At 35.3% G+C, this 19,507-nt stretch overlaps 5 protein-coding genes and 1 long non-coding RNA gene across 7 annotated transcripts; 3 read left to right on the top strand and 3 right to left on the bottom strand.

Annotated features, from left to right (window-relative positions):
* Window positions 1–1,039: 1,039 nt before the first annotated feature.
* LOC128878801 (trafficking protein particle complex subunit 12) lies at window positions 1,040–6,776 on the bottom strand. Its single transcript, XM_054127338.1, has 2 exons — window positions 6,575–6,776; window positions 1,040–6,483 (listed from the first exon to the last, which is right to left on the bottom strand). Exon 2 carries the CDS (start codon window positions 6,480–6,482, stop codon window positions 4,938–4,940), a length of 1,545 nt encoding a protein of 514 aa, XP_053983313.1. The 5' UTR covers window position 6,483; window positions 6,575–6,776; the 3' UTR covers window positions 1,040–4,937.
* Window positions 6,777–6,916: 140 nt separating this feature from the next.
* On the top strand, window positions 6,917–8,507 carry LOC128878807 (PITH domain-containing protein GA19395). 2 transcript variants are annotated; one of them, XM_054127344.1, is made up of 6 exons: window positions 6,917–7,065; window positions 7,384–7,565; window positions 7,670–7,713; window positions 7,777–7,854; window positions 7,965–8,069; window positions 8,177–8,504. In XM_054127344.1, exons 2-6 carry the CDS (start codon window positions 7,395–7,397, stop codon window positions 8,388–8,390), a joined length of 612 nt encoding a protein of 203 aa, XP_053983319.1. In that variant the 5' UTR covers window positions 6,917–7,065; window positions 7,384–7,394; the 3' UTR covers window positions 8,391–8,504. The 2 variants fall into 2 exon arrangements, with proteins under 2 accessions (XP_053983319.1, XP_053983320.1); XM_054127345.1 differs by lacking the exon at window positions 6,917–7,065 and adding an exon at window positions 7,137–7,315 and having other exon boundaries at window positions 8,177–8,507.
* A 464-nt stretch (window positions 8,508–8,971) lies between these two features.
* On the top strand, window positions 8,972–11,952 carry LOC128878802 (probable phosphoserine aminotransferase). The gene is made up of 8 exons (XM_054127339.1): window positions 8,972–9,319; window positions 10,125–10,255; window positions 10,371–10,483; window positions 10,604–10,765; window positions 10,854–10,948; window positions 11,026–11,195; window positions 11,383–11,643; window positions 11,755–11,952. Exons 1-8 carry the CDS (start codon window positions 9,254–9,256, stop codon window positions 11,864–11,866), a joined length of 1,110 nt encoding a protein of 369 aa, XP_053983314.1. The 5' UTR covers window positions 8,972–9,253; the 3' UTR covers window positions 11,867–11,952.
* Window positions 11,857–13,606, bottom strand: LOC128878806 (guanosine-3',5'-bis(diphosphate) 3'-pyrophosphohydrolase MESH1). The gene is made up of 3 exons (XM_054127342.1): window positions 12,980–13,606; window positions 12,517–12,848; window positions 11,857–12,380 (listed from the first exon to the last, which is right to left on the bottom strand). The coding sequence occupies exons 1-3, from the start codon at window positions 13,176–13,178 to the stop codon at window positions 12,240–12,242; spliced, it is 672 nt and encodes a 223-aa protein (XP_053983317.1). The 5' UTR covers window positions 13,179–13,606; the 3' UTR covers window positions 11,857–12,239.
* Window positions 13,607–15,203: 1,597 nt separating this feature from the next.
* LOC128878810 (uncharacterized) lies at window positions 15,204–17,566 on the top strand. The gene is made up of 2 exons (XR_008457487.1): window positions 15,204–15,570; window positions 16,323–17,566. It is a non-coding gene; the product is annotated as an uncharacterized LOC128878810 (long non-coding RNA).
* Window positions 17,567–17,709: 143 nt separating this feature from the next.
* On the bottom strand, window positions 17,710–19,434 carry LOC128878804 (leucine-rich repeat-containing protein 23-like). Its single transcript, XM_054127340.1, has 2 exons — window positions 19,060–19,434; window positions 17,710–18,833 (listed from the first exon to the last, which is right to left on the bottom strand). The coding sequence occupies exons 1-2, from the start codon at window positions 19,432–19,434 to the stop codon at window positions 18,210–18,212; spliced, it is 999 nt and encodes a 332-aa protein (XP_053983315.1). The 3' UTR covers window positions 17,710–18,209.
* Between the last annotated feature and the right edge of the window lie 73 nt (window positions 19,435–19,507).

Below are 19,507 nucleotides of genomic sequence, written 5' to 3'. Positions count from 1 at the left end.
AAAGATCCCTTCACCGAGATCCGGGCCCCGATCGTAAACTCTAAGTATAATATTAAATGCTTCCAATACTGTACTATTAAAAATTTATTATTACGACATTTTTATGATTTTATTCGTTCGGACGCGTAGGTAAGCGGTATATATATAATATATATATAATCTACAGATCGATAATACTCGAGAATGTATTTTATAACGGTTTATGCCTCTTTTTATTTACACGTACCACGAGTGACAAGTGATATATATATTATATTATATTATATATATTGTTATTGATAATGATCGATGAAAAAAAAAAGAAGACGAAGGAAACGACGACTTATATACGGGGGATACAAAACGATAGATCTTGTACGTCGCGCTAAAAAAAAAAAGAAAAAAAGAAAAAAAGAAAAAGAAAACTAGTGTCGTGTTCGGCCGAGCGGGGCGCCACCGTTGCATTTCCTCCGCGTCTAGAAGCTCCGGTTATCCGCGACAGGCATCGTGTCCGTACTACGAAAATGGGAAATCCCAAGATATGATGCTTAATAATACTCATTTATTATAGTGTTAATAGTTAAGAAATATATTTTTATATTATTATAATATTACGACACGATATAGTACTAATCGATCGCCGCGGATCCGTGAAACCGCGATCAAATCTGTTCCTCGGCTGGTACAGACAACGGGAGAATCGAATATTTTTTATTTCCTAGTTTCGAGCCTCGATCATAACCGACAACGTTCCTGTGCAATCGCTTTGTTATTTTTCTTCGTTGTTTTTCTCTGCAATTATGTTTTCTTCGCACTTGTTTTCCTTTTTTTTTCTATTATTATTATTATTATTATTATGATTATTATTATCATTAACGTTATTATTTATATATCTATTTCGATCGCTTTTAATACCAGTTCACCGTCATTCCTGAAACTTTTTCTACGGTTTTCGTAATAGCAATCTATCCGCGCAATCAGTTTCGACGATTCAAAGTGATCCTTGGTTTACGTTCGCGAAGAAGATAATAAAAGATAAAGCCTCGATTCTGTACTTTCAAATACTTTCACGACCAACGGGTTTAGGACATCAGGAAAGGAAAAGCAGGAAACTTACGAAGACAATATTACATACGTATAAGTGACTAAACGAAGAATAAAAGAAAAAATATATATATATATAAATACATGAATATATAAATATAAATATAGATCTATAAAGATAGAAATATTTGCTCTGATTCGGGAGTATTTGCAAACCTGCTCGCCTCGATGTATGTATGTACGTATTAAAATAAAATAACACAGACTACTACAGCGTAATTTTGCCAGGCTTTCGCGCATCGGCATCGGTTATGTCTCCGTTACTTCCTACACTAATTACACGAGAACTAAAGGGAATAAAAGTAAATAAAATAGATTAAATACTCGTAAAGAAAAAGAAAAAAAAAATAAGCAACGCGAGAAAGCGAGGAGAGAAATACGAAAAAAAAAGATGAAAAAAAAAATTGTTAATGATTGTTGATGCAACGATTTAAAAATGAGCACCGTACGATGCCTTCCGTGAACGACCGAGCTTGCCTAGTTACCGAGATAAAATAACAATTCGATGATTCGATCTCGAAATGAATTCTCTCGTCGAAAGTATACATTACTCCCGCGATGCTTCTTTTAAGCCACCAAATATATTCCCTCTATCGTTGTTTGTTTGCTGGACGTATTAATATAAAATAGAATCAAATAGCGAAAGCGATGCAAAAGTAATCATATTACGATTGATGTAATGAGAAAATTATTATAATTTTCCTCTCGTTCCCCCTGTCATGAACAACAATAACAACAACAGTAAACGTACCGTAAACTATTAGGGAATCTCTGAAATTATCATGAATTTAATTTTTAATTATTCCGTGTAAACGACGAATTGTGATTTTTATCCGGACTCAAAGCACGCGGGAGTAATAATTATGTTCGCTTTAAGCTGTACTCGACGAACACTGGTGGTTATGCTACGAGCTTTCCATGACTACGTTACACGAGCAGCGTCGAATTAAGATTTCGTAGATCCCTAGGCTACAGGTATTGTCAGTTTCCAATAACATTAAAAACAAAAAAATGAATTAAATATTTTGTACAGAATAAAAATAATTATTTTTTTTTTTTTCAAATAATTTAAAAATATAATAACGTAAAAATTTGACACGAAACATCCGATGAGTGATCCGTTTCCACTGCAAGATAAAGTCACGACGTGATAACAAATTTTTTTTCATTATCTATTTACGCTATTTTGTGTACCGACAAGCATGACACAAAACTGTTCGTAAAGTTGTGACTTCGTATCGCGTGAAAACGAATTCTAACCCCTGGAAACCTCCTTTGGGGGGTCAACCTGGGCCGTAGTCCCCTAAAGTCCCATCTCTTAATTCGGCTCTGTATATAAGCACCAGAATTGTGCGTGTGTGCGTGTAAAAAAAAAACGTATGCGTGTATATGCGTGGTATGTGCAGAAGGAAAATACTCGGAGAAATACGGCAGGACAATAATAATACCGTTTCGTTTAGAGGTTAGAAAGCGTAAGCATTATACAATAGTACATGTACATTGTAATTGTAAATGAATAAATTGCCAAATGCAGCCTGGCAACAGAGACGGGCAAAGTTCTTGTTTGAATAACAATTTTTAATAACGGACAAAGGGTGGTGCAACCTCTTGTCCTTTGTTCGTTGGATAAATACTCGAATTTGAATGATATAAATACTATGAATATGGGATTATAAATATTGCAAAGTACGATTATAATTAATTTCACTTTGGGCGAATAGGAACTCATCAGTGCAACTGTTCGATCGAATAAAGGTTGAGAATAAATCGCTGCGCTGTGTTTTTATTCGTCATTTATTATTCGAATGAAACGTTGCCCATCTCTGGCTAGCTCACGTGTTACATACACGCGTGCGTGTGTGTGTACGCGTGTGTACACAGTACAGCATGTATGTACATAAATAATACATTCGTAAGGCTACATTTAGTCGCCAGGAATAGCGATGCGAATGTGTTGTAACGGCGAAGCGTAAAATATGCTGTAGATATTCGAGAGTGAACGGTGGGGGGGAAAAAATGATAACCGGAAGTTCTAGGCTGCGTGGTGGATGCAGTGCCTTCTCCGGGTGAAACGATCTCGTTATCGAAGTAAACGATTGCAGACAACTCGGTAATTTGTACGATAACGCGACGATCGTGTAAATTCTTTTAATGGCGTGCAATTTAAACGAGGATTTAAATTGTTAATTCTCGATAATTCGGTTCGAAAATTGTTTGCTGTAATTCTCATAATTTGTAATTTCTTCCTACGATAACGCAGGGAAAATTTATATTTATTATTCGATGAATTGAATATGTGTAATATGAGTTTGCCTAATTTGAAATGCATTTGGAACCTTTTCGGGGAAGGGACACGTTCTTGCGATTAGATCACCGATAATTGTTATAAAAGTACGTTATTCTAGTGTAAAACGATCCTTTTTAAAATTCGATCGTTCTCGATGGGCATTCGACGTAGAAAAAAAAGAAAAAAAGATATATATATATAAATAAATATATTGTAATGGAAAGAGTCGTTGAAAGAATCGAATACTGCACGCACCATGCGGCCAACTTTCGAAGCACGAATCACTGAATTCGGCTCGAATGGTAACGAGCCGAGCCTGTTACACTGCGGAAAGAAGCAGAAAAGCAAAAAAGGGAAAGAAATTAAAATAATGTATTGTGACGAAGTTCCATCCATAATAAATAAATGAAAATATTATACAGTTAGGCCGACTTTTCCGCCAGTTCGTGCCTTTTTTCTGCAGGGAGAGAGAGTGCAGTTTTGGAATCGATCTGAATGTATGCTAATGTTGTACTACTTACCCGTCTATTTGATAGGAAGCAGACGCAGGGAAAGGGGGAGAGAAAGAACGAGCAAAGTAAGCCAAACTTCGATGTAGAGTAACGCGAAACGGGCGGATTGAAAGAAAGGATTGAGAATCAAGTGTGTCTTGCGTAATATTCACGATGAACGTTACGAGCACGCTGATTCTTTCGAATAACGAGAGTAAACGAGTAAGGTAATCGATGAAACGAAAGGAAAAGAAAAGAGGTGCGAGATGAACTGTAAGCAGAATAACCGAGTGACACAAATAATGAAGGGAGAACGTGTAGCGTGAAAGGAGAGAAAAAAAAAATGAACGCGTGTATATGCGTGAAAGGTGGAACGAAAGGGAGAGAGAGAAAGAGAGAGAATTCTAGCAATTGTTGAACGTTCATTAAATTGTCCTCGTTTCACGATGTAATAAAAGCTATTTTACTTTGACATCGATGTTGAATTTCCTTGATTGGCACGCTTCTAACTCCTTGGACCGCGTGACGCAACGATTGGCAACCGATTAATGCGAGTCCGCAAGACCCTTTATGTTTCTGTGCAATCATATGTACGGCGCGACGTGCGGCAATCGATATGTTAATTTTTCGGCTCTCGTTTTATTTTTATTTAACTTTGTATCTTCGACATTATATTGTATTTACATAAAAATATAAATTTTATATAATCTAGACGGTTTGCAGAGACTAGGCTTTCCTTTTCATTCCGCGCAACACGACAGTGTATCGAACTTCGCTATGCAGATCGAGAAGTTTTTCTTTCAATTTATATTTGCAATCGTACTTATATTCTGGGAACTATTTCTAAATAACTAAATTAATTCGTACGGATTGTTTAATTTGCAAAGATAAAGGAACATTTATGAGACTTCAATTTTTTTTTAAACTCAATCGAAATTGAATTTTATTGATAAACTTTACACACTGCTTAATGTAATTCCTTTTATAAATAAATAACAGATTTATAATTTCTCCTGTAGCTTGTCATATACTATACATGGACGAATAAAATAGTTTCCTTTAAAATTAGGATTACTTTACATAGCAAGTTTTAGACACTGAATATCTACAGCATCCCCTTTATATCTATTCAGTTGGCTTAACAGATGTAATTTTGGTTGCTCACAATGAATTGTATGCAATTCATATGCACTGCATATGTTTAATAGTATAGGTTCCTGTAAACTTTTTACAGGGTTTTTTGTAATTGCACTTTCATATAAGTGTACTGCTGCCTTCAATTGGCCTGTATATAAAAGGCAAACAGCCATGTTATTAGTTAACACGACATTCGAAGGATCCATTGTAGCTGCAGCTTTGAAGCATGTATACGCATCTTGAAAGGCATTCTGTGCTACTGCCATTAATCCTCTGTTCATCAACTCTCTGACGCTCAAACCACTGTCCTGTTTCTTTTGCGTGATAAGTAATTTCTCTGCTGCTGAAACATCTCCCAAAAATAAACGTAACCTCCCTATACTCGATTTTAGAGCATCTAATTCTTCGGCAGTCCAATCGGGAAATTCGCATAGTTTTTCTAAAATGTCTATAGCCAGGACATAATTCTTCGTGCTGACTGCACAATTAACAACAGATATAAGGACTCTTAATTTTCTGCCTTTCCATAGTCGCAAAGCATCTCTTTGCTCGGCCGCGTTAACTTTAACACGAGATCCATCTCCACAGAGTCCAGCATTAAAATTAGCTATTATTTGATTTACTGTGGCTAGAACCTTAAATAAATTATCCAGTGCTTGCTTTGGTTTCTTGCAATACAATGGTATTTCAGCTAAAAGTAATCTAAAGGAAAAGGAAGCCATAGAACCTGGCCTAGTACCATAAAGTTCAGGATAAAATGTAAAGTACATATCAGGCTTGTCTAAATTACCAAATGGTTTCGATTCGTTCTCTAATACGTCTACTTGCCTAAGTTTAGTCAGTAAAGCAAGCCTTGTGTACCATAATTGCAAAGAATGCGGGGTATGCTTGCTCGGCTGGTTTATCTTGCCATATCCTTGAGCATACACAGCTAAAAGTCTTCCTGATAAATTAATTGCTGCTTTGTAACAGCCAGCCTGTATTAAGTTTCTCAAGCCACGTTCATCCTGTGTTACATCGGATGCAGTAAGTACATTCCTGTGAATATTTTCATCTTCACCCAGAAAATGAATGGCAGTACTTTTTATTAAATCAGGCATGTCTCCTTGTATTGCCAGTCCTGGCATTGTTAAGTTATCTCTGTCGAGGGAATTAGATCCAGTAGTCGACGTAGCGATACTCCGTAAGACTTTTCGTGTCTGTTCGGATGGTATCCAGATATCTTTGTGCATATCGTTCATGGCACTATGATCGGGTCGCTCGTTACCACTGGAACGATTAGTCATCAATTCGAAATCTGGAATTCTGCTTACAGAACCACCTTGTACTTCAAAAAAATCTTGTTTCTTCGGTGAAACGATCTCGTCGAATATCGTACGGGACGCATTCTCGAAATAACGACTGATATCGGCCTCCGTCTCTTTCATAACCTCTCCAGAAATTTCAGATTTCAGTTTCGTTGATGTTTCATCACTTTCAGCCATTCTATATGTAACATTAAAAATCATTTGGTTTCGTTTGCTAACAATTTATTCATATAAATTTATGACTACGTGTTAATTATTATAAACCTTACGTTATATGCAAACCTGGACGTCAACTGTCAAAATCAGATGGAGACATTTTGTCACAAGCTACGTACATATGTGATAGCAGTTTTATAGTACAGTTCAGAAAGCACAGGGTGCTTTCCAATTGGAATATCCCTAGAAACTTTAGTACACATGGCGACAAAAGGTGCGTTCCAATTACTCCAATTTGAGCCAGAGATGGGCGATATCGCGATATGCTTGTTTCGTTTCCTTCTTTGGAAAATGTTCAAAAGAGAAAACGAGACAAACATGTCAGCAAACTTCAGATTTATTCGAACCCTAGGGTTTTGCCCATCACTGGGTTTTTGACATGCGCAAAGTTGACCTATCTTGCAACATGTTTCCTGATGTTTCCATTTCCAGCAGTTTCCAGAAGCAGTTGGAAACAGTTCACATAGTTTCATACAGTTTCACAGTCAATCACAAACCATAACAGTAGATCAACCTAGATCAACCGTGATACATCAAAGCAAAGGTAGATTTTTTACCGTATTTATACCGTAATTTAAAATCAAAATTGAGTTGATTCCGGCTAGTTAGGACACGTGGGAACTGTATATTTAATACCGAAGTTGGAAACAGACTTCTATTTATAAGTGAAGATTAGATGAAATTCAGTAAAACAAAGATTTTAATAACAACCATCTAACAGTTCAAATAAGTGATGTGACGTTAATAATACAGTGGATTTTATTATATATTATTTATTTACTATTATCTACAAAGTATTTGAATTAACATACCATTTAATTGTTATCTCTATATGATTGAATTAATTCATGTTTTTGTTCAGATTTTTATACAATGACACATCAGTGTAATTGTGGAGAAACACACAACGAAGGAGAGTTGGGTTTACAATATAATTTAAATACAAAAATTGATATAGAAAATGTAGAGTGTTTAAACGAATACCGGGATGGTAGTGGTGCTACTGTATTTAAACCATGGGAAGAGAGATTAGATAGAAATAAAGTAAGTACCATATTTGTGTAAGTTGGTTTTCTATTAAATTTAGCCTTTCTGTACCATATATAAGTATAATTTCTACATTCTATCTAATCTTTTCTTTTTTTCAGTATGTGGAAAGTGATATGGATAATGAACTTCTATTTAATATTCCGTATGTTTCCATATTTTAAACTGTATTTTCAAAGAAGTAAATATAATGTTCATTTCTCTTCAGTTTTACAGGAAATATAAAATTAAAAGGCCTCATTGTTATTGGAGGTGAAGATGATTTTCATCCAGATAAAGTAAAATTGTAAGTATTTCTTGGTCATTAGTTTCAGAATACCGGAAACAAGGTTTTGTACAAGCATAAAATATTCTTCACTTTTTAATCAAATATCGAGTAAAATATTTTTTTCATAGATTTAAAAACAGACCTTTCATGACATTGGATGATGCAGCTACAACATCTGAGCAAGAATTTGAATTATGTGTTGATACACATGGAATACATGAATATTCTCTTAAGTATGTATATATGTATATATGGTATTACATTACTTATTGAACTGTGCAAAGTTTTGATACGATATAGAGATTTACTGATTTTATTAAACTTTTGTTTGATATTCCAGAGTAGTCAAATTTTCATCGGTACATCACTTAAGTTTATATTTTACTGGAAGAGAAGGAGGAGACAAAATTAAAATTTATTATATTGGTTTAAGAGGGGAATGGTCCCCTGGTCATAAACATGGTGTCACTATCTGTACTTACGAATCACGACCACAGATACACGACCATCTACAGGATGTTGATCACGATGATATTGATAGAGCAATTACTTAATTTTGTGATGATAAAAAAAATCTGAACTGTGTTACGAAATAAAGTATTTAAAAAATCCAATAAATAAATACTTATATTGAAATGAACAACTGTTTAATTTAATTAATAAAACATATTACTTACACACATACATGTACCGGTATTTTTTGAAGCTACAGTACGGGTTTAGCAACTCCGAGGTACCCGAGCTAGAGGGGGACCATTGGATCCCCACAGAGATGAGAAGTTATTTCTTTTGTCATAGTTTGATTCCTTCCGCCATTCTATGTAAAAAAGTATCAGGGCAAAATGGTAAAAAGATAGCCTAGAAGATCTTTCTCCGTACGTGTGACGTCACACGCAGCGACCATGATTCTGTAAAGGACGGAACATCCTTCTGTCTTCGTCGTATGCTTTCGGCTTCCCTGCTCGTGTAACACGAAGAAAACAATGAAACAAAACACCAAGCGGTTAGTGATCGATATTGATCACACACACGAGCGATCGAATTTTATTTCTTATCGGGATAAACATCGAGAAACACGAGCTCAGTTCGACTCGGTTATATAAGGAGATTGTAAACAAAACAAAAAATTGAAGGAGAAAGTAAAGAAAGTTGAGGAACGAAATAAAAGAACCGATTCCTAATATTCGACGAATATTAGAAATAATAGTTTTCGACCGAATACTCTTGATCGTACAAGAGGAGGGAAATAAACACGAGGCAATAATTGTATTCGACAAGATCTCCCCTTCCCCTCCTTCTAAGCATTCATCAAAGAGATAATAACTTGGTGAACTGAAAGCGACTGAAAGTATCAGTCTACATTGAATCCAGTTCAGTATTCACGTACCAGCCGTCCAGCACGACAGTAGCATTCATAATGAACGATCAAAGCAACAACACTGTGATCAATTTTGGAGCAGGACCGGCCAAACTTCCAGCTCAGGTATCGCGAAGAAATTATCACGTTTTCAAATTGTATTTTTCTTCCTTGCAAAAACAATAACTTGTCGGTATTAAATACAAGTAATCTAATTTTTATGAATTTCAAACTAGTATTACAATTACGGGAATATCGAAACGAAATAAAATAAAAATCAATCAATGATTTCCTGTCTCTTTCTTCCTGGTAATAAAATACTTTGATTGGCGTTTTCACTTTAATTAAAGAATACTATTCGTGTTAAATAATATAATTGATAGAAGCTGTTTCGTACTCTTCACACGATACTTGAAGTTGTAAGATATTTTTTAAAATTTCGAAAAATAAATATTAAGAATTAGATAAGCTTCCGCTAGAATATCCATGTTAGAAAATTTGTAACATATTTCGTTTCAGTGCGACAGCTTAGGATTAGCCAAATAATTTGAATGATAATATACATTAATACAACATTGTTTGCTTGAAGGTCATTCATTCATTCATTCCACTATCGCACATGCCTCTTATTAACGTCTGCGTCAATTTGACGAATATCGAATCGAGTATCATCAGATCTAATACTTTGCCCATTTCAAAAAATTAATTTATTATTTAATTTGATATTAATTTATAAATTTTCAAAACTATCGAAAACATTTTCAAAATAAAGTAAACCGGGGTTGTCCGTTTACGATTTGAGGAACTACTTCATTATTTTTCCGAAAGGTAGAATCTTTTCGTTCTTCGATGTTAAAATATAAGCATATTGCTAAAAAGTAAAATTACATTCGTCGATCGCAAATATCGATAACGATAACTTTTCTTATAGGTATTAAAAGACGTGCAAAGGGAATTGCTTGCGTACAGTAATACTCAAGTTAGTATTTTAGAGCTGAGTCATAGATCAAATGACTTCAAAAATGTTATCGAGGATGCTCAAGCAACGTTGCGAAAAATATTGTAAGTTAGTATGAAAAATGAAAAAAAAAAAAAAAGAACAGAACAGAAATTAAATCTTACCAAAAATTAGATTTTTTATTTATTTGGAGTTATGCGAGTTATGTAAATGTTTCAGACACATTCCCGAGAATTACAAAATTCTGTTTATGCAAGGAGGAGGAACAGGGCTATTTGCGGCTGTTCCTTTAAATATGATGACAACTGGCACTGCAGACTACGTAGTGACTGGTAAATTCTGAGTCCTCTATGTCAGAATTTTTGCGTTCTTTATCCTCGAATTAAAGCAAAATTAGATATCGTCACATTAATATTAAGGGTTCTTACGTTAACGAAAAATAAATCTTTGAGGCTCGTGGTCGGCCAAGGCAGCGAAAGAGGCAGCAAAGTATGGGAAAGTGAACTTGGTTTTGCCAAAAACGACGAAATATACCGAGGTTCCCGATCCGTCTACTTGGAACTTGGACCCAAATGCATCTTACGTTTATTACTGTGCCAATGAGACAGTTCACGGTAAAGATATAATAAAATTAAAGTAGAACACATAGATGATTATCAGGTTCAGGGAAAATTGTGGATAAAATTTATTTAATTCTTTAAGGTGTTGAATTCCATTATATTCCCGAGACAAACGGGGTGCCACTCGTTGGCGATATGTCGTCGAATATCCTTACAAAATCTCTAGACATTTCGAAAGTACGTAAACGTTAAATTTGATAACGGTAAAAAGAAAACAAAAATGACGAAATAATAAATTGCAACATGTTTCTTAGTTTGCAGTGATATTTGCCGGCGCTCAGAAAAATATTGGCCCAGCTGGTGTAACACTTGCGATAGTGCGAGATGATATTCTTGGTCATGCTATGAAAATCTGTCCAACAGTACTAGATTTTACAGTCATGGCAGCTGATAACTCCTTACACAATACACCGCCAGTATTTCAGTAAGCAATCTCGATATAAACACGTAATAATGATATAAGGGATCGTCGATCACTAAGATGTTAATAATCATTATTTATATTTGAATACATAGAGATTCATACATAACTTGGAACTCGAAATAACTATTCAAATAGAAAATTTTGATGTATACGCATTATTTTTATGAATACTCATATTGCTTTTTAGGATATATGTGGTTGGGTTAGTTTTCAAATGGATCGAAGAACACGGCGGCGTTGAAGGAATGGAAAAAATGGCAATTGTAAAAAGCCAGAAGATATACAACGTGATCGATCAGTCGAAAGGCTTTTACTCGTGCCCGGTTAAGCCAGATGTACGGAGCCGAATGAACGTTCCATTTAGGATAGGAAAAGACGATGAGGAACTGGAAAAAAGGTTTTTATCTGGCGCAAGCGCACGTGGAATGCTTCAGTTGAAAGGTCACAGGTCAGTGCACCATAGAATACATTTTATGCAGCAATGATTATCATCAATTTCCCAATCACATATAGATACAGTGAATTGGACTTTCACAAATCTGGAAAAATTTAATTACAGATCTGTAGGAGGAATTCGAGCGTCTTTGTACAATGCTGTTACTGTAGAAGAGGCACAGAAACTGGCAGAGTATATGCAATGGTTCTACCAAGAACATTCTAATAAATCTTAGAAAAATGATGTTTATTAACATTACAAATATACTTTATAAAAAATAATTTGTATATACATATAAGATGCATATTTTTCAAAATTTTATATGAAATCGTTTATGCGTTCTATACATCTCCTTTCCCATACACTTAAATGTTAGAAAAATCGGCATTTAACAATAACATTTACTATTTTGTTACGTATCTCATAATATCGTATCCCGCAATTTTTTTTTTGTTTCCCCTTAGGGGCTGTAGCTATATTTCATTGTAGCTACAGTACGGGTTTAGCGATCCCGAGGTACACCAGCTACGGGGGGCTACATAGTCAAAATATACAATATACATTTTTTTAAATATTTTTAGTAATTTTAAAATTTATTAAGGAATAAATCAATCACATTTCAGTATCGATGTATTTTTACATCCGCAATTTTCTCTATCTTGAGCTACTCGAGTAGCATATATTATATCAAGTTGTCTTTCTAGACTAAAATTAGTCTCACGACATCCATCTATTACAGCTTTGGCCCACTGTAAGAAATATTTTATTACAACAATGAACAGTGATTAGAAAAAAAGATAAAATGAATTCATATTTAAATCTTTGACAGTGATTATGGTAACAACAAATTTTTATTGGCACCTCTTTCAGTTTTGCACGAATTACCTTAAAATATTCTTTCACTCTTTCCGATGTCCAACCAATTGGTGTTGCTTTTTGAAGATCTCTTAAATTATATAATTTATCTGCTAATTTGACAAGTTTAGCTTTGTAACTCAGGTTATGAGCATGTTCTATTTGTAGTCTCTTACGCTCTGCTTTCGGTAAAGTTTTGTCATCAGTTACTTCTCTAACAATATTACAAACCTCGCTACCAAATTCGTTTTCGATCTCTTCAAATGTAGTATCTGTATCTTCTACTGTATCATGCAACAGAGCTGCCAAAATTACAGCTGGGTCGTGAATATTACCTTCTTGTATCAATATATTTGCAACACCTGGAACAATTTTCTTTTAACTTTTTTCTTTATATTTTACATTAAAATTAGCCTAGATAAAATTAGTTTATTTCTATCTTCTATCTCCATAGCTTGATTATTAACAAAGCCTACTTTAAAAGATCACAAACCTATGGGATGATTTACGTATGGTGTTTCTTTTGGATCTTTTCTTCTTTGATCTTTGTGTTTTATTGCTGCAAAATTAATGCATTTTATTACCAGTGTTAATAATTCTGCATTGGGCAATTCTTTGATACAAGATTTACAAGGTCCATGTACACTAAACGGATCATTGTTGACAGATTCTGCATGACTATTATTTTCCATAATTGATTTTCTCAGTAATGCCAAAATTTGTCTCCTAATTTTTCATTTATCCATTTTTAAATATCGCAGGGTTATTTAAGCGTTACATAAGTTATGAACTTTAATAAGTTCAGAGTTCATTCACATAATAAAGTCTGGATTTTTATTAATAAAGAAAAGATAATTGGCTGTACGTGATGTGTCAGCTGATGCTGATCATGCTGGTGTGCTTAGTTATTTTCGAAACTTCACGATAGAGGAGCTAACGTTGCACGAGGGCGGTGCATCAAAACTTTGGCTGACTACGAGCTCTAGGTCCTTGCTAGGGAAATTTCTTAGCGGAGAACGCCATCTTCCCATTAGGGGGAATGGTAGCGAGTTGTCGGTACGGTTGCCATCTCGTAGGCGTAGGTAGGCCCCAAGTATGCGGCAACCCATACTGGACGGTGTGTCGGTTCGGTTGCCATCTCGTAGGCGTGGAGGTACCCCTACCATGCGGCAACCTATGCAAGCCGGTTTGTCGGTGCGGTTGGCATTTCGAAGGCGCAGCACCTTTGCACCTACGAGATAAATGGATAAGTGTTAGTATCGTATGACCGTATTGGAAAGACTTAAATCTAACCGACATAAATTCCTACGAACTAGTCATAAGCTAGCCAATATGTGTAAATAAGTTTAAGCAGTATTACATACTACTTTAGTTTGGTACCTTTGTACTATTATTAATTATAGTTGTATGAGACAATGTAACTCTTAGGGAAACATGTAAAATGATATCATTTTAAACGTAATTCTGGTAAACAGACCTGTACAGAGTTGAAGTCTTAATAAACAAATAACTAGATGGCTATCCATGTAAATACAAACTTTGTTTACTATTAGATTAATAGCGCAAGCATTAAATTAATGTCCCGAGTTGTTTATATACACACGCACTTGTTTTGACTCCATTTCTCAACGGACGGTTTTCGAATGCTCGAATTTCCGACTTGAGTTATCTATACTCGGTGAGCTATACTAATACTGGAGCGCGCCCCAGTGAGTTATTTGTCTTTGTTGTACAGTTCCTTCTAAAAATGAAGTAAAAAATTTCGAAATGCCGTTTTCTAGATCATGGACGTGATAATCTACGCTCTAGTTCGATCCTAGATTCTTAAGTTCATGTTTCAGATCACAGTGCAACGCCAAAGTTTTTGATCATGACGGTAAACGGTTTACTTTTAACAAAAGACGAAATAGTACAGACCAGTGGCAGAAACTATAGAGTATTAGACCATTAGATTGTTTGAACGAAAATATATAAAAAGAAAGGCATGTACAAAATATAATGATAAATATAAATTAATTGGGAATGAAAAAAGAATTCACGTCGAGAAATAAATGATAGATAATAAACATAATTTATCAAGAGATAAATGATAAATACCAATTAATCGAAAATGAAAGAATGGATTGCAATAAATAAAGTACAGAAAAGGTGGCTTATTGATAATTATAGGACAACTGATATCGAAGATAGAGACTGGATGCGAATATAGAGATATTTTTCTCTATCTTCTTTATTAGAAACGATAGCGTAAAAGTTTACTTTACTTATCTCTGTAAAATGAAATGTCCCTCGAAATTGATTTCGAACATTCTTACAAATTCTGACCAATCACGAACAGTACCGGAAAAAAATCTTCAAAACTGGAAGAGGTAAGCACCAAGACGGTAAAATCTAAGTATAGATCCAAGTACAGAGAATATCAAATCTGTTAGACACAAAGTTTCACTGAAATTCATTCACCTGTTCAGACGCGATCTTGTTATCAGTCATCCGCGTATACCCACGCAACATTTCTACATTTCTTCCTAACAGTCAAAACGCGAGCCGTGGGATCTTAAAACGCTTAATGAACGTAAACGAAATTTGTTTCAATTACAATATCCAGTCCCACAAGAACAAGAAGTGTAAGAAAAATGTTGGTTTCGTATGATTTTCAGCGTTAGATACAACGAATGAAAATAATACAGTCGAGGTTCCCTGCAAGAAAGAGTGGAGGATACGAGTTTAAAATTGCCTATCAGTAGGTGTCGTTATCATTATCGAGGTGTGGCTTCGATATCGATGAAGGTACTCGGAACCAGGTTTTTCCATCAGTCGCCTCAGGTATATATAAGACCCCACGCCTAACTAAATGTTTGCTAGTGCTCTGATTGCCTTTCGTACGAAACTTATTTTCCAATGTCCACGCAGTTCTTGCGAGGACGTGAAACGTGAAACGTAAACCAGTGATAAAGAATATTTCACGTTAGTCTAAAGAATACACGTTTAATGGCGTCACGGATAAGCTTTCTCGAGTGCCGGTGAAGTTAATCAGTGGAACGTTAGAATTGATCTCGAAAGTTGCCCTTAATTATTGTCGAACAGGTATATAAATAAAAGAAAATTAAAACCTAATATCGCAACGATATGGACATTACTTACCAGAAACACGGACTGTTACTTAGAGTTTTTCTTAACTTACCGAGTATAATTGGAACGCGTTGATAAGAAAGCTGCGTTATTAAGTAGCTATCTTTGGAGTTCGAATCGGGCTACGTCGAAATTCGGGTTACTAAACGAAAGACCATTGCGTGATCGAGTAGGAAGTGATAAATATTTCTGGATCGTTTTCTTTTCCTATAGTTAAATTTCCTATAATTAAAAACGATTGTTCCTTAAAATAATAACGGTGTTTTCGAGCAGTGATTATTTCGATTACTTATGTTCGTATGGAATGCACAAGGTTGTAACCATAGAGACATTATAGATAGAGCAGGGGAGATACGTAATGATAAGTGTTGTACCCTATCTATATCTGTGCCTTGATTAACGTGAACGTAAAATCTATATGTAATTATTAGACTGAAGATATTTATGCAAATATACATTTTTACAGAAAGAATTTAAATAAAAGTGTACTTTATTTACTAAACGGTATAACGCATGTTTTATATATTGTATTTTTCCATTTATGTAACTTGGATTTATGTAAGCACTCGCTATAAACGCATAAACATTCGCAGTCTAATAATTATTCAAAGTACAAACAGTAACCATTTATCGCTAACATAAAAATGATATATAAAATTGCGCTGACAAAGAGAGATAAAGTACCGTGGTTGTCTATCTCTTTTTAGCTGTTGTACTCTATATAACATCTCTGGCTCACAGAATGATCGCTTGCGCGACAGGTTGGAGGAGGAAAATCCAAAGCGAAGAGTATCGAACCATTTTTTCACCAGAGTCTTCTATTCATTTGTTCTTCTATTACATCGAAGTACGCACCATTCGATAAAATCTTTGCAAATTTACCTATAAAAATTGAATCTAAATTTTCTTTCAATATTTTTTTTTGTACTATTTGCATACCGTGTGCATTTCGCAGTTTCTTGCACATTCAAATTTCCTATAAATGCTCTCTGTGCTCTCTTGGAACGTGTGACTAACGGAAAATTAAAGATTGTACGGTTTTTCTTTACGATTGTGTCGTAAGTTTAAAAGGTTAGGTATCGCTTTAGATTACGAAGCTACGCGGATATCTTCGTGGGAAGGCTCTCGGTGACAGTGAAGATCTACGCACGGACTGTATCGGCATTGCGCTATCTGCATGACTTGTAGTTGGAAGTGAGGATCTAGGCAGTGAGCATTAACGCTCTTGATAACTTGTCAGATCTAACTCTTCCAGCTCAAGGTCCTGCTGATTATCAACCTTCCACGGTGAACGAACGTTTCGACTCCAAAATCGAGTGACCGAATCATTTTACGTAGAATCGTAAGTCAAACGGGCAAACATTTTGGACTTTGCTCAAATTTCGAGTGTGTCGTAGCACCTGCACGTGTATCGAAGGATCTTTCAAAATTACGAATGTAACAATTTAGCAAACAGCAAAATTCAAAAATGTGGAGAGAACTGAGTAAATACAGTCCCATTTAGAAATATGAAAATCGTAATGTAAAAATAATGCATTACTCATTACAAAAGAAAATACGTTCTCATTACCCATTTTTTTTTTTTTTATACTATGCTATACTATACTATGCTTCTAGCACTGTTTTCCAACTGTAAGATTCGCAATACTCCAAATTTTGAGAAATTCGTGTTTAAATGTCGCTAAGGAGTAAGAACATATCAAAATCTGATCAAGATCCAAAATGTTGGTTCGTTTGATATCGGACTTGGCGTGGAATGACTCAAGCTTTACGATACCGCAGAGGGATCATGGTTCAAGTGGAGAAGTGGTCTCTACGCTTTGAATTCAAGTGAGATTCAACTCCTCCAACTTACTCCAGAACCCTCATATTCTTCGTGGCTCGTATACTCGTATCAGATAAATATCTTTACGGTGCGGATAGTATATCACGTACACATTCGTGGACTCGTTCGATTAGCGTTTCTTAATACCTTGGCGAAGATATTGCAATAGCGATAAGATCTTTTTCAAGCGATTCTTTTCGTGGAATCATGTAGCAACATGTGTTGGCACGACTCGATTTTATTTACGTCGATTTCTAATCAATTTCTTATCGAAATTTTATAAACATTTTTATTTCTCGATCTGTAACAGAGGGGGCGAGTTATAACCGTGGAAAAATACCAAGACAATTTTGTTGCGCACGAACGCTTGTTAAAATCACCTGATCGCGCCGTGGTTACATAAACTTACTCGATAATAGAAAAATATTGTTACTATTTCTTTAATCTGATTAAATAAATACGATAAGAAATACATAAATAAATATAATAAATATTAAACGCGTGTATGTAAGTTCTAACAAAGTTAGACAATTATTTGTAACGTTAAGTGTTTGATTCGTATGACTTGCGATAAAATAATTACATTCCCCTGCTATTTGTAATATCGTAATAAAATGTTTACATGTTCCGAAGGGTGTTTTCGTTCATTGTAAAACGTATCCCTTGTCGCTCCAAAGATTACAAGGAAGTAATTAATGCAAATCCCATTTAAATTGGCTTCGAAATTTTCCAAAACATCGAACACAAATATTCGCAAGATATAACTAATTCATTGATTGGGAAGATTGGAATCGAAATCGATGAATCCGGTCCCGTCGAGAATCATTTGTTTACGAAATTCCTTAGCCTCTTTCTTTTCATGATGAAGCACCGGGTCCTTGTCGAGTCGCGTCAGATTAGGTAACATAGCCAAAACGATGTGTCTGTACGCGCTCTCTTCGTCCGATTCTGTGTCATCTGTAGCAGGATTTTCCAAGATAATCAGGGTCTCGAGCGATGGCAAACAGTTCAGTTTCTCTAGTTCCGAGATTTTCGCGATCTCGTTGTTTCGGAGGTTCAAGTACTCGAGCTTGGCACAGCGCGAGTCGAATCCGCTCAGATTCGATAGTTTGTTGCTTCGCAGATGCAAAATCTTTAAATTCACCAAAATTTCCAGACCTTCCAACTTCTCGATCTGATTCTCCGCTAAATACAGACGAATTAGTCCCGGAAAGAATATTCCATTGGTAGTAACGAGCACGTTACCACGAAGTTCGAGGGTTTTGAGGTTCTCCAAGTCGTATGGATTCAACGTCACTTCCTCGATATTATTGTGGCTCAATTCCAGACATTCTAGAAGCCGATGGGAAATACCCGACGTGCTTGTCAATTTGTTTTTGTTTAAAGTGAAAACCTACGATAAAATAAAACGAAGATATTGCAAATTGCTCGAAGTATCGGAGTAGTATATTACCCCTAAACATTTTTGTATTATTCTTGAGAAGTTTTTTTCTACATTTTAATTCATCAGAAAAAAGAACGAAAACATTGAATTTATTCACATTTACATAAATACTTTATATATTTAATACTGTAAGGCATATTGCATATTAATGCATATCTAGAATCTTATCGCGAACCTGAAGGTAAGCCATCGATTTCATTTCTGCAGAAGACACATGATTTCTATCAGCTCTGAGCATTAGAAGATACGTCATCTTTGAAAGGACACATAGAGCCTCGGTGGTCAATCTGTTTCCAGAAACATCCACGTATAGGACATACTTGAACATCGGTATGATTCGTATGTCAGTCAAATTCTTATTAGAGGCGTTCAGACCTAAATAAGCATAACCCAGACCAGAATCGCATTTTCCTAACGTATGGAGACAGTCGCCAGCCTCTGATTGCGTCAAAGCTCTGGTATGGTCCTGTAAAATTGACGAGGATTTGTAACTGGGATATTTTTCAACCTCTCCTTCTGCTTCCTCGTAGTCTTCAATTTCCTCTTCCATTGATCTTTAGTTTTATCGCAGAAAAAAACAACCGTTCGACATCCTTTATCGATACTGTATTTGTACGCTAGTT

The sequence above is a fragment of the Hylaeus volcanicus genome, chromosome 6, assembly GCF_026283585.1.
Source record: "Hylaeus volcanicus isolate JK05 chromosome 6, UHH_iyHylVolc1.0_haploid, whole genome shotgun sequence".
Lineage (NCBI taxonomy): Eukaryota > Metazoa > Arthropoda > Insecta > Hymenoptera > Colletidae > Hylaeus > Hylaeus volcanicus.
Note: the sequence above shows the minus strand (reverse complement) of the source record. Positions and strands in the feature narration are given on the sequence as shown.